Below are 14,342 nucleotides of genomic sequence, written 5' to 3'. Positions count from 1 at the left end.
TTTGGTATCAGGATGATGTTGGCCTCATAAAATGAGTTAGGGAGGATTCCCTCTTTTTCTATTGATCGGAATAGTTTCAGAAGGAATGGTACCAGCTCCTCCTTGTACCTCCTGTCATTATGATATTAGCTGGTTTTGTTCATTAGTTGATGCAGTTTCTTCCTAGCACCAATGGACTTTACATTTTGACATGTTTTTGCAATGGCTGGTACCGGTTGTTCCTTTCCATGTTTAGCACTTCCTTCAGGATCTCTTGTAGGGCAGGCCTGGTGGTGACAAAATCTCTAAGTGTTTGCTTGTCTGTAAAGGATTTTATTTCTCCTTCACTTATGAAACTTAGTTTGGCTGGATATGAAATTCTAGGTTGAAAATTCTTTTCTTTAAGAATGTTGAATATTGGCCCCCACTCTCTTCTGGCTTGTAGAGTTTCTGCCGAGAGGTCTGCTGTTAGTCTGATGGGCTTCCCTTTGAGGGTAACCCGACCTTCCTCTCTGGCTGCCCTTAACAGTTTTTCCTTCATTTCAACTTTGGTGAATCTGACAATTATGTGTCTTGGAGTTGCTCTTCTTGAGGAGTATCTTTCTGGTGTTCTCTGTATTTCCTGACCTTGAATGTTGGCCTGCCTTACTAGGTTGGGGAAATTCTCCTGGATGATATCCTGCAGAGTGTTTTCCATCTTGGTTCCATTTTCCCCATCACTTCCAGGCACACCAATCAGACGTTGATTTGATCTTTTCACATAATCCCATATTTCTTGGAGGCTTTGTCCATTTCTTTTTACTCTTTTTTCTCTACATTTCTCTTCTCACATCATTTCATTCATTTGACCTTCAATCACTGATAATCTTTCTTCCAGTTGATTGAGTTGGTTACTGAAGCTTGTGCATTTGTCATGTAGTTCTCGTGTCATGCTTTTCATCTCTGTCAGTTCTTTTAAGGTCTTCTCTGCATTGATTATTCTAGTTATCCATTCATCCATTCTTTTTTCAAGGTTTTTAGTTTCTTTGCACTGGTTATGTAGTTCCTCCTTTAGCTCTAAGAAATTTGATGGACTGAAGCCTTCTTCTCTCAACTCGTCAAAGTCATTCTCCATCCAGCTTTGTTCCGTTGCTGGTAATGAGCTGCATTCCTTTGGAGGGGGAGATGCGCTCTTATTTTTTGAATTTCCAGATTTTCTGCAGTGCTTTTTCCCCATCTTTGTGGTTTTATCTGCCTTTGGTCTTTGATGCTGGTGATGTACTGATGGGGTTTTGGTGTGGGTGTCCTTTCTGTTTGTTAGTTTTCCTTCTAACAGTCAGGACACTCAGCTGCAGGTCTGTTGGAGTTTGCTTGAGGTGCACTCCAGACCCTGTTTACCTGGGTATCAGCAGCAGAGGCTGCAGAAGATAGAATATTGCTGAACAGCAAGTGTTGCTTTCTTTTTTTTTTTTTTAATTATACTTTAAGTTCTAGGGTACATGTGGATAACGTGCAGGTTTGTCACATATGTATACCTGTGCCATGATGGCGTGCTGCACCCATCAACTCGTCAGCACCCATCAACTCGTCATTTACATCAGGTATAACTCCCAATGCAATCCCTCCCTCCTCCCCCCTCCCCATGATAGGCCCCGGTGTGTGATGTTCCCCTTCCCGAGTCCAAGTGATCTCATTGTTCAGTTCCCACCTATGAGTGAGAACATGCGGTGTTTGGTTTTCTGTTCTTGCGATAGTTTGCTGAGAATGATGGTTTCCAGCTGCATCCATGTCCCTACAAAGGACGATTCTTGCTCCGGAAGCTTCGTCTCAGGGTGTACCCAGCCGTGTGAGGTGTGATGTGTTGGTCTGCACCTAGTGGGGGATGTCTCCCAGTTAGGCTACTCGGGGTCAGGGACCCACCTGAGCAGGCAGTCTGTCCCTTCTCAGATCTCAACCTCCATGCTGGGAGAACCACTGCTCTCTTCAAAGCTGTCAGACAGGGACTTTTACATCTGCAGAGGTTTCTGCTGCTTTTTGTTTAGCTATGCCCTGTCCCCAGAGGTGGAGTCTACAGAGGCAGGCGGGCCTCCTTGAGCTGTGATGGGCTCCACTCAATTCAAGCTTCCTGGCAGCTTTGTTTATCTACTTAAACCTCAGCAATGGAGGGCGTCCCTCCCCCCACCTCGCTGCCACCGTGCAGTTAGATCTCAGACTGCTGTGCTAGCAATCTGGGAGGCTCCATGGACGTGGGACCCTCTGGGCCAGGTGTGGGATATAATCTCCTGGTGTGCCCTTTGCTAAGACCCTTGGTAAAGCACAGTATTAGGATGGGAGTTACCTGATTTTCCAGGTGTTGCATGTCTCAATTTCCCTTGGCTAGGAAAAGGAATTCCCTTCCCCCTTGTGCTTCCCAGGTGAGGCGATGCCTCACCCTGCTTCAGCTCTCACTGGTCGGGCTGCACCCGCAGACCAGCATCAACTGTCCAACATGCCCCTGTGAGATGAATCCAGTACCTCAATTGAAAATGCAGAAATCACCTGTCTTCTGTGTCACTCACACTGGGAGCTGGAGGCTGGAGCTGCTCCTATACTCTGAGTAATTCTTAATAGCATCCCTTTCACTCTGAAACTTGTCCAAATTTATGACTCTGTACTTTCCATGGTAGCTAGACCATGCAGGAAGTTGTGAGTGTAGTAGCTCTCAGATGTTTGTTAAATGAACAGATAAATGAATGAACCTACATTAGATAAGAGACTGGCCCCTGACAACCTATGAGACCCCATTGCTGAATTCTGTGGCTATTCCATACCACCCTTCTGGACTTCTTGGGTACAGTCCCCTCTCCTGTACTGTACTTTTAAAAAAAATTCTTTTTCTACAAAGCTGTCTGAGTCCCAGTGTTAAACCCATGATAATGTCAGATTGTGTTTCCTCCATGGTCTGCATATCACCTCGCCTCTGCCTAATAGCCCTTTGTGGTATAGATATTTTAGCCTCAATTTTTTGCAGGCAAAACACAGAGTAACTAAGTAATGTGTCCAATGATCACACACAGCTGATAAATGAAAGAGTAGGGATTCAAATCCACGTCAGTCTGAGTCCAGAACCAAGCACTTGAACATTGTCTTCTGCCATCCTATCTCATATTGTAGTGATGGCACCTTCAAGGCATGGATACATTAGGTAGATAGGATGAGGTAAGCTTCACCTTTACAGCAAGTCTTTTCATAGTTTGATTTTTCCTTGAGGGCAATGTGATCAATTCAGAGGTATACAACAAAAGCATCAAGTTAGGCATCATGCAAAAGTATACAAGGAACCTGATTTTCTCGTGAAACTATGGGAGTTTCTTCAAGCAGCAGTTAGCAAACTCAACCATTCCTGTGCTAAATTCTATGTTTCAATACCTGTCTAAAGCATATGCATAGCCATTCCATGTTGCACATTTGTGTCCAATACAGACAGACTCCAACTTAGGATGGTTCAACTTAAAATTATTTGACTTTATGATAGGTTTAACTGGACTGAACTCCATTGTAAGTTGAGGAGCATATGTTTACTCTGTTGCAAACTGGTGAGAGAAAGCGTGAGAATCAGGGAGTGGGGAATATTTTCAGGATAGGATTATACAGTCTTTACTTGATAATCCACATTTAGCCATGTGATGACCAATTTTACATCTTGTCTTATCTTTCCAACCAGGGGGAGACTTTTTCCCAAATAAGCAAGGATAGAGATTTAGGTATCCTGACTTGGTTGGGTTACAGTATCTAGATGTCTGGTCAAATTTTATTCTGAATGTTTCTGTGAAGGTGTTTTTGGGTAAGATTAACATTTAAATCAATGGACCTGAGTACAACAGACTGCCCTCCATAATGGCCTGAATAGAACAAAAAGACTGACTTCCCCCAAGCAAGAGTAAATTCTGCAGCAGACAGCCTTCACACTTGAACTGCACCATCAGCTCTCCCATGGGTCTTCAGCCTCATGGTCTTTAGACTTAAACTGTAATCTCAGCTTTTACCTGGGACTCCAGGCTGCCAGCCCATCCTGCAGATTTTGGACTTGCCAGCCTCCATAATCACAAGAATCAGTTTCTTTAAATAAATCTATCTCGATGATAGATAGATAGATAGATAGATAGATAGATAGATAGATAGATAGATGGATGGATAAATATCCTATTGGTTTTATTACTCTGGAAATCCCTAATACAAGCTTTCTGCACCAAAACATTGCTGCAGAGATCTGAGTGTTGTTTCCACATGTATGTATCCAGTTATATATCATTTTCATGATTCCATTAATCAATACCTTTGCCTTTAATTAGTGACCACACAGTTATGTCAGTAGTTTTTTCCTGGCTCTTTAGAGATATTTCTTCACCATTTGATATGACTGGGGACAACAACATATTCAGTTCAATGGTAAAGTTGAGGACTTAATTACAATTATTATTACTGAAAATAACAATCTCTAGAACATTGGCAGAGTCCACATGACACGTATTAGCCAGAAGATTGAATGAACTTACCCTACTTCTGACCTTGCCAGTTAATTGCACTCGCTTTCATTACCACCCATATAGCTGACACTCAAAAACTAGGCATTGCTATAGTAATAAAAAGAGTCACCACTGACTGAATGGCAACTGTGCCAGGCATTGTTCTAAGTGCTTTACAGGGAACACTTTAATTGCCTTTCACAGGATCTCTGTGAAGTAGTGTTATTTTCTCCATTTTTGTGGATGAAGAAACTGAACCACATAAGAGTGTCACTTGCCCAAGATCAAACAGGTAGAATATTACCGAGGCAAGAATCAAACATATTTCTACACATTTAAGCTTCTGCTCAGAAAGGAAAATATTGTCAGAGTGAAAAGGCAACCTACAGAATGGGAGAAAATTTCTGCAATCTTTCCATCTGACAAAGAGCTAATATCCAGAATCTACAAGAAACTTAAACAAATTTACAAGAAAAAAATACAAAATCAAAAAGTGGGTGAAGGATATGAACAGACACTTCTCAAAAGAAGACATTTATGTGGCCAACAAATATAGGGAAAAAAAAGCTCATAATGGCTGGTCATTAGAGAAATGCAAGTCAAAACCACAATGTGATACCATCTCACGCCTGTTAGAATGGTGAAGATTAAAAAGTCTGGAAACAACAGATGCTGGCAAGGATGCAGAGAAATAGGAACATATTTACACTGTTGATTGGAGTGTAAATTAATTCAATGATTGTGGAAAACAGTGTGGCGATTCCTCAACAATATAGAACCAGAAATACCATTTGACCCAGTAATCTCATTACTGGATATATACCTAAATGATTATAAATCATTCTACTGTAAAGATACATGCACACGTATGTTTATTGCAGCACTGTTTACAATAGCAAAGACTTGGATCCAACGCAAATGCCCATCAATGACAGACTGCATAAAGATAATGTGCCACATATACACCATGGAATACTACGCAGCCATAAGAAAGAGTGAGTTCATGTCCTTTGCAGGGACATGGATGAAGCCAAAAACCATTATCCTCAGCAAACTAACATAGGAACAAAAAACCAAATGCCACATGTTCTCATTCATAAGTGGGAACTGAACAATGAGAAGACAAGGACACGGGGAGGTGAACATCACACACCTGGGCCTGTCAGGGGTTGGGGGGAAAGGGGAGGGAGAGCATTAAAATAAATACCTAATGCATGCAGAACTTAAAACTTAGATGACGGGTTGATAGGTGCAGCAAACCACCATAGCACATGAATACCTGTATAACACACCTGCATGTTCACAGCACATGTATCCCAAACTTAAAGTAAAATTTTTAAAAAAATTTTAAAAAGACTCCAAAGGCAAGACATTCTCATTAGGTATGAACATGCATTAGTTACATTCTAGGAGTGTTTATAAAACTCACTGGCCTGCAGAGTTTCATGGGAATTTTAAGTCATGATACTAAATGAGACTTTTTTTATCCTTTGCAGAGATGAATTAGGCATGAAATTTTATTTGGCTGATTTTTCTTTTTAAATTTTCAGTATTTTTTTCTTTCTGACATTTCATCCTTTTCTGTTCTTAGTAATTAAGGTCGTCTCTGCCTATGTACACTGACAGAATAAAGGTGTAAAGCCACTGACCAGTCATTTTCAAAGGATGTTAATGAATAAAAGAACACCATGGAATACTATGCAGCCATAAAAAAGGATGAGTTCGTGTCCTTTGTAGGGACATGGATGCATCTAGAAACTATCATTCTCAGCAAACTATCGCAAGAACAGAAAACCAAACACCGCATGTTCTCACTCATAGGTGGGAATGGAACAATGAGATCACCTGGACACAGGAAGGGAAACATCACACACCGGGGCCTATTGTGGGGAGGGGGAAGCGGGGAGGGATAGCATTAGGAGATATACCCAATGTAAATGACGAGTTAATGGGTGCAGCACACCAACATGGCACATGTATACATATGTAACAAACCTGCACGTTGTGCACATGTACCCTAGAACTTAAAGTATAATAATAATAAAAAAAGAAGACAATCATTTAACTCCAGCCTTTTCCTTTCCCTATAAATGCAACTGCAACAACAAAGCCCTGGTACTGCCAGTTTTGCAGATAATAGATGGATTCAGGGACATAAATCTCAATCTTTGCTTATTTGGAAAAAAATCTCCCCCTAATTCAAAAGACAAGTAAACCTAGTGACTAGAATAGTAGCCCAACATTAAATACTTGAGAAACGTGGGGCAAAACTGTTGCAGATGAGCAACTGCAGTTTTTCCCATCTCATTTGTGTATGAGTATTCACTTAGTAATTACATGTCTTTCACCTCCCACTATGCACTTCTCATCTGCTCCCACTCAGTTTAACACTTACACTATCCAGGGTACAAATCAAGACTTTAATGAAAAGGATGGCTACCAGATGCAACTAACTAGGAGTTATTGTTCAATCCCAGGTCACCTGACAACATTCAGGCTTTCCTTTGAGCTGCATTAATGTACAAATGGAGAGGTTGCTGAATCTATCATAAATGAATAGCATCTTTATCAAATTTGCAAATGACAACACAGAAAGGGGAGCTACTGTGTTGGATGATCGAATCAGGATTCACGGACCTGGTAATGAGCAAATCTGAGCCTATCTGTAACCAGGATGGTTTCCCATCTATGTAATTTGGGTCTGAAGGATCTGAGAAGTGTCAGTTGCAGAAGACTTGGAGGTGTAGGGACAGGCACACAACAGCTGACTTCAAATTCTGGAGGATGGATTAACTATTGTCTCTAGGTCTCCAGCACACAATCCCAGGACTATGGGATAGAAGCTACAGGGAGGCACATTTGGGCACAATGTAAACAGCATACCACTGCAAGGGGCTGAGTGACTTTACTGGACAATGCCTCAGGCAGGAGATAAGGTATTGGTGACTAACATGGTTACTTCCAAGGCTCAAATCCTCTGGCTACACTAAGCCCTGTGACTGTGTCACCTCATTGGCACTTGATCAGAGTTGACCTACCTACTGTTTTGCTTTTGAAACTTTAAGCTACAGCAGAGAAAACAGCTTCCACTTCATGTAATCTTACTGGTTATTTAAGGATGTGAGCCCTTAGAAAGGGCGAGGTAAGGCATGGCATGGTGGCTCATACCTGTAATCCCAGCACTTTGGAAGGCTGAGGAGGGCAGATCACGAGATCAGGAGTTCAAGACCAGCCTGGCCAACATAGTGAAACTGTCTCTACTAAAAATACAAAAATTAGCCAGGCATGGTGGTGCACCCCTGTAGTCCCGGCTACTCAGGAGGCTGAGGCAAGGGAATCGCTTGAACCCGGGAAGCAGAGGTTGTGGTGAGCTGAGATCGCACCACTGCACTCCAGCCTGGCCAACAGAATGAGACTCCGTCTCAAAAAAGAGAAAAGAAAAGGAAAAAGAAAAGAAAAAGAGAAGGAGAAAGAAAGAAGAGAAAGGGGGAGGTAAGATAATACTTGAGGTTGAAAATAGGTATGAATGGTATAATCCATCTTTGTAGGAAGATATGTACATTAATAGATCACAAGTATGGATGGCTAATACTTCTAATTGGTGGGATTATAGGTTATTTGTTTTTATACACATGATTAAAGTAGGTTGAGCATGGTGGCTCAGGCCTGTAATACCAGCACTTTGGGAGGCTGAGGCAGGCAGATTGCTTGAGCCCAAGAGTTCAAGACCAGCCTGGGCAACATAGTGAGACCTCATCTCTACTAATAATCAAAAACATTAGCTGGCTGTGGTGGCACGTACCTGTAGTCCCAGGTACTAGGGAGGCTGAGGCGGGAGGATTGCTTGAGCCCAGGAGGTCAAGGCTGCAGTGAGCTATGACTGTACCACTGCACTCCAGCCTGGGCAACAGAGCAAAACCCTGTCTCATAAAACTAAAATAATAATTTTTAAAAAGAGATAAAAAGCATTGTTTAAAGGCAGGAATTGAAATGCATGCAATTATATATATTCCTTACTGTATTAACTCAGGCTGCCGTAACAAAATACTAAATGACTTAAACAACATAAATTTACTTGCTCACAGTTCTAGATTCAAGAAATCTCAAGTTGACATCCAGCAGGGTCAGATTCTGGTGAGGGCTCCCTTCCTGGCTTGTAGACAGGCACCTTCTTGCTGTGTCCTTGCATGTTGGAGACTGGTCTCTCTCTCCTTGTAAGGCCACAATCCTATTAGATTAGGCCCTGACTGTTATCACTTTATAACCTAAATTACTTCTGAAACAACCTATCTCCAGATACAATCACGCTAGGGATTAGGGCTTCAACATATGAATCGGGAGGTCACAGGTGACAAAATTCAGTCCATAGCATTTATGCTCACCATGAACACCAGAAATGTTTAGTTCATAAAACAGCAAATTCTGTTCAGTAGAAAAACCATACCAGAAGTTCAGTGCTACAGGTCATTAGATGTCATGTGCTTAATATGGTGTGTTAGCAAGTGCCTCCTGCCCCTTTCTCCATCCAACTTCAGTCTTGGATGTTAACTCCCATTAAGCTGAAAAAAGACTTTCCAGAAGGCAAAAGAGCCTAGCTTGAATTCCAACCCTTATTCACCTTGAGCAGATTACATCAGACCCTGTGTTTTCATTTCCTCATTCTCAGATAAGAAGGTTAGTCCACATAACCTTCTCTCCCAAGGTTCTCTAACTCTGTGATTCCAACTCTAAAGAAAAAGCACCTACCATCCCCAAGTCAGGACTCACTGGACCTGGACGGAATTGAATATTTACCCCCAGGAACAATCTGCTAAAAGTTTTCCTTCAACCATTTTGTTTGGGTAAAAAGGTAGCCTTGTGTACATTTCATTCCTTAGAATACCACCAGAATGAACCACAAGAGTCACACAATAACGATAATATTTATTATTTTATTGCTACATTGGAAGTGAAAATAAACTATAAGCTGCCAAATGATGCAACTTCATGAAGATTATGAAACAATTGAGGCACCCATTGTAGAAAGTTAAAATTGGCTTATCCTGTATGAGGTGCAAGGACTACGTACACAAAGGTCATCAATGGCAAGATTATTGACAGCATCTGCCATTTGGAATTTACATACCAATCCGAAGTTTAGAAAGGAACTTAAGGAAACATTCACTACCCCTGACCTCTTAGCCAGGGAATATAGGTGAGAAGAAATCAGAAGATGTCTGAAATCTTTACAAACACATAGGGTTACAAAAAAAAACAAGCCTAAAACCAAGACTGTCAGGCAATGTTGAAATCTGCTCTTTGGAGGAGATCCCCATTTTATGATGTTTGAACACACTCTTTCTCCTGCTGGATAGCTGGGGGAAAAAAGAAACAAAAAATTACAAAAGTATTTTCCTAAGACTAAGTTCAGCTTCTTCCAAAAGAGCTCTTTGTAAGTCATTGAAGGCTGCCATACATGCTTTAAATTTAGAATGCCAAGGCATTAACCACAAAACTCACAGTGGGGTGTGTGTGTGCATGTGTGTGCACATTAAGCACCTGAACTACCAACTAGAAACTATATCAACTCTAGGGTTTGTTTTTCCAAATGCTGTTGTAATTTTTTCAGATTATTGAAGACTGAGGAGTAAGTGAAGTACTTTCTTCAGATTTATCTGTCACCATTAAGTTAGAAAATTATACACTTTCAGATAATTTTAACTAATGTTGCAACTCTCAAATAAAACTGACATAACAAAAGGTGCCCCTTGGCTTTTGTGAATATGCTTAGAGTTTCTCCAGCAGGCTGTAACTCCAGAGGACAGAACCGATCTCTTGAATCTGAGAGCTTTAAGTATACTAAGATCTAAATTTGTTCTCACCTTATCTTGTCATCAGATATAGAAAGCCAAAACTGCAGTCTACAGGGTTCTTTAGGGATAATATTATGGACTCAATTTTTAAATGTAGAAAAATGCCAAATACCCAAAAGTAGACAAAAACTAAGTGTTTTTTAGTGCTACATCCCATATTCCAAGATTGGTTTTAATGTGGTTTTTAATAATTTTCCAACAAGAAACTAGTTTTTTATACCCCCCATTACTACTGGGCCCATCATGTGAGAACCAGAAGAAAACTATTTGATAGTTTTAACTGTTGCATTAAATACCACGGTACTCTAATTATTGCTTACTTTGTGTAAAAAATTTACTAGAAGATAGGTTTATTTACTGAACCTATTAACTTTCTCTACTGTTTGTTTCCAATAGAACCCCGCATGACTTACTTTCCTTTGAGGGAAGAGTGTTTTTTTCTTCAGTATTAGTTTTCTTCAGTTTTGACCTGTCAAACTTCTCCACTTCCGACAAGTCTGGTTTATCACTCATCTTGACTAGAAGAAAGCCTGAAAAGAAAAAACTTTTTTTTTTTTTGGAGAAAGGATCTTGCTCTGTCGCCCAGGCTGGAGTGCAGTGGCACGATCCCAGCTCACTGCAACCTCCGCCTCCCGGGTTCAAGCAATTCCTCTGCCTCAGCCTCTCGAGAAGCTGGGATTACAGGCACACGCCACTACGCCCAGCTAATTTTTGTATTTTCAGTAGAGACGGGGGTCTTACCATGTTGGCCAGGCTGGTCTCGAACTCCTGGCCTCAAGTGATCTGCCCGCCTCGGCCTCCCAAAGTGCTGGGATTACAGGCGTGAGCCACCGCGCCCAGACGAAAAAAACATTTTTAAGAAAACTTACCTGGCAGAACTATCTTCGGACTAAGGGGTCACAAGCAAAAATTTTCACATTTCCTATCAATGTATAGTCTACCCGCTCATTTTCAACAGAAAAACAGCAACAGATACTAGAAAAGTTACATTTTTGTTAGAATAATTTCAATTCATCATTAGCCGTTTCTGATAGGCAGTAAATGCCATTGGATCAGAACGCGCCAGAAACCAAGATGTTCTAGAAACCCTGAGCCAATATGTCTGACTCTTAAAATCACAGCAAGGATAAAATAGAGATGATAGAAGCACAAGACCAGACAGGGATAGAAGAAAAAATAAAGACTGGCTTTAACCAGGTAATTATTTTGTAACAGAACATAGCACCATTTGAGCATCTTCACTTGCTATTTACTTTTGGTTTTTGCCATTTTTCTTGGGAGATGGGGAGCAGCACACAAAAAAGAGTGAGATAAGTTGTACTAATTTCTTTCTATTTTAAATCCCCAGAGACGACAGTACATTAAGGCACTACAATACACGTCTCATAATAGCTCCTTGTGGCACTGATTTGTAAACGTTGTAAGAAGGGACAGCTAACTAGGATCAGACCCAGGACTTCATTAGAATGGAATAAACCAAATAGAAGTGGGTCTTCTTTCACCATGTTTTCTCTGCAGAGAGGGAGGAGATGAGGCTCAGAGGTGCATAGACGAAATGGCTGGTGCCCTGTGAAAGTCCCGAGTTTCTTCAGAAGAGACAATAGGATATCCCAGGCAGAGCTTTCATGAGCAAGCCTGGCCCCACCCTGATGGAGCAAGACACTTTTGTCTAGTCCCTGGAGTAGAATGGAGAGGCCCCCAAGCAGTGAGAAGTGCCGAACATGCCTCCATTCCGTCGAGGTTACCCTAAGACCCTCCTCTGCCAAGCGATCAGACGCCAAGCTCGGAACTGGGAAACTGGAACTAACAAATAAATAATAGCAGGGCCGGGCGCATAAGCCTGTCTGTCAGGAGCAGTTTGCATACTTTTTCAAATAACTATTAGCGTTGTCGGACGCCCAGTCTAACAGCCACGGGGGGGAAAGGAACCAGGGCCCAGTACCAGAGGGCCCATTCCGGGCAGCCCCCAAACTCCTCATCCGCAGACTGGCCGCTTTAAGGGTTCCCTACCCCCGCCCCGGGGCCTTGTTTCCAGGGACCGGCCCCCGGGAGGGCTCGGCATCGCGCGCAGAAGGCGGTGCCCCAGGAAGACAAAGGCTCGGACTCGCCGGGCCTGGCGGCGGCGCAGAAGCCAAACGCCAGTCCCAACCCCGGCCCCTCTGGCACCCGAAGGCGCGGCATCTCCCGCCTCACGACCCCCACGGCTTCCCGTCCCCATGGTCCTCTGGCTCCTGCAAGGCCGCGGGTCCTCACCTGAAAGCTTGAAGACTCGTGAAAGGCCGTACGCTGGGCTGACACCCAGGCTCGCTCTGCACAAGGTTACCGTTCCCGCGCAGAGCCCTGCAGTACTAAGCCCTGTAGCAGGCGCCGCCCCAGCCCTCTCCGATTGGCTGAGGATTTCCGGACTCTCCTCCTTCCCCTCCTCGGCTTGAGCCTCCAGAGCCTGCGCCCACCATCTCTTCTAAGATCTGGGGCTTGGTGACGTCAGAGCAGACCTCGCCTCCCCAGGCCCCACCTCCCTGGCCTCTCCCACTGCTTTAGTCCTGAGGGTCCACATTCCCTTCATCCAAAGTACACTCACTCCTTCACAATAACAGAGGCCTTTGCAATAAGCAGACACATCTTGCCCAGTGAGCTTAGAACATCTGGAACACCGAGGTCCAAGCCGAATGACCGGTATTTAGGCTCTCTGGGCTTTTTATAGCCACTGGGGCCTAAGGACGCTATGAAAACCTAACAGTAGGTTGGAAGTAGGGCTCGGTGTTGTCTGCTCTAATCCTTGGCCAGGTCGTGGAGTAGGGGTGCTCATGATGAGGGTGGGTGATTCAGGGTCATTCACCCCTACAACTGGATATTTCTGTGACAGTAGTGCTCTCCTATAAAGTGTAACAGTCACATTTGCAACTTTCTCGGCCACGGAACCCGATAGCAATCAGTTTATAATCACAGAACAACTGAAGCTATTCACCTTTATATCCCCAATCCCTAGCACTTTGGTCCATAAGACACATTGGTTGTGGAGATGTATATGGATTGAAATAATAAATCCGTGATAGGGAGGAATTTTTGGACAATAGCACCACCCAGTGTCTACTGGAAGAGAAAATTGAGGATCCGGTAGTTACTTGAAAGGACTAAACGTTCAAGATCATTTTCTGGATACTCACCCAGAACCTTAGAGCATTAAGGTAAGATGGAGGTAGAACTATGTCTTTTACTTGCACCCCAGGTATGGTGGTATAGATCTATATAGATCAGAAATCACTCTTTCCAAAAGGATTTCTCAAGCTTCCCCCACCTCACTTCATTCCCTTTTCTTTGCTCTTGTAGCACTTTCTGTTAATTTGAGAATTGTGTATGTTGCAGAAACTTTTAAAACAGAAAAGCATACTCATTCAATAAATAATATTAATTGTGTACCTACAATGTCCCTGGCATTAAATATAATAAACACCAGTGTTTCTACTACTCAGATTTCAATGTTGTTAACATTTAGGTATATTTACTTTGTCTTTCTTTTAAGGAATGAAAACTTTAAAGAAGATAATTGAGGTTTCCTTGACCTTCCCTCCATTTCTATTCACCTTCCCACTTCCCCAGGGGTACTCCTATCCTGAATGTGATGTGTAGCTTCCAGCGTTTTTTGTTTTTTTTTTTTTTTTACTTTTAAGTTTAGGGGTACATGTGCAGGTTTGTTACATAGGTAAACTGTGTCATGAGTATTTGTTCTACAAATTGTTTCATCACCCAGATATTGAGCCTAACACCCATTAGATATTTTTCCTGATCCTCTCCATCCTCCCACCCTCTGCCCCCTGACAGGTCCCAGTGTGTGTTGTTCCCCTCTGTATCCATGTGTTCTCATCATTTAGACCCCACTTACAAGTAAGAACAAGCTGTATTTGGTTTTCTGTCCCTGCATTAGTTTGCTAAGGATAATGGCCTCCCCCTCCATCCATGTCCCTGCAAAAGACATGACCTCTTTATTTTTTATGGCTGCGTATTATTCCATGCTGTATATATACCA

The 14,342-nt window shown here is 42.5% G+C and overlaps 1 protein-coding gene across 2 annotated transcripts; it reads right to left on the bottom strand.

Moving 5' to 3' along the window:
* Positions 1–9,366: 9,366 nt before the first annotated feature.
* On the bottom strand, positions 9,367–12,729 carry LOC112616504 (thymosin beta-15A). Of its 2 annotated transcripts, XM_025373485.1 has the most exons (4): positions 12,569–12,729; positions 11,057–11,123; positions 10,729–10,845; positions 9,367–9,817 (listed from the first exon to the last, which is right to left on the bottom strand). In XM_025373485.1, the coding sequence occupies exons 3-4, from the start codon at positions 10,826–10,828 to the stop codon at positions 9,780–9,782; spliced, it is 138 nt and encodes a 45-aa protein (XP_025229270.1). In that variant the 5' UTR covers positions 10,829–10,845; positions 11,057–11,123; positions 12,569–12,729; the 3' UTR covers positions 9,367–9,779. The 2 variants fall into 2 exon arrangements, with proteins under 2 accessions (XP_025229270.1, XP_025229269.1); XM_025373484.1 differs by lacking the exon at positions 11,057–11,123.
* Between the last annotated feature and the right edge of the window lie 1,613 nt (positions 12,730–14,342).

This window comes from Theropithecus gelada, chromosome X (assembly GCF_003255815.1).
Source record: "Theropithecus gelada isolate Dixy chromosome X, Tgel_1.0, whole genome shotgun sequence".
NCBI classification, from domain to species: Eukaryota; Metazoa; Chordata; class Mammalia; order Primates; family Cercopithecidae; genus Theropithecus; species Theropithecus gelada.
The sequence above is the reverse complement of the archived record's forward strand: the minus strand, read 5'-3'. Positions and strand labels throughout refer to the sequence as shown.

Bases quoted from the DNA above. Each gene is read 5' to 3' on its own strand.
- LOC112616504 (XM_025373485.1), bottom strand. From the start codon at position 10,828: ATGAGTGATAAACCAGACTTGTCGGAAGTGGAGAAGTTTGACAGGTCA. The intron at 9,818-10,728 runs GTAAGTCATGCG...TTTTTCCCCCAG, and splicing joins CACTCTTCCCTCAAAGGAAA to CTATCCAGCAGGAGAAAGAG.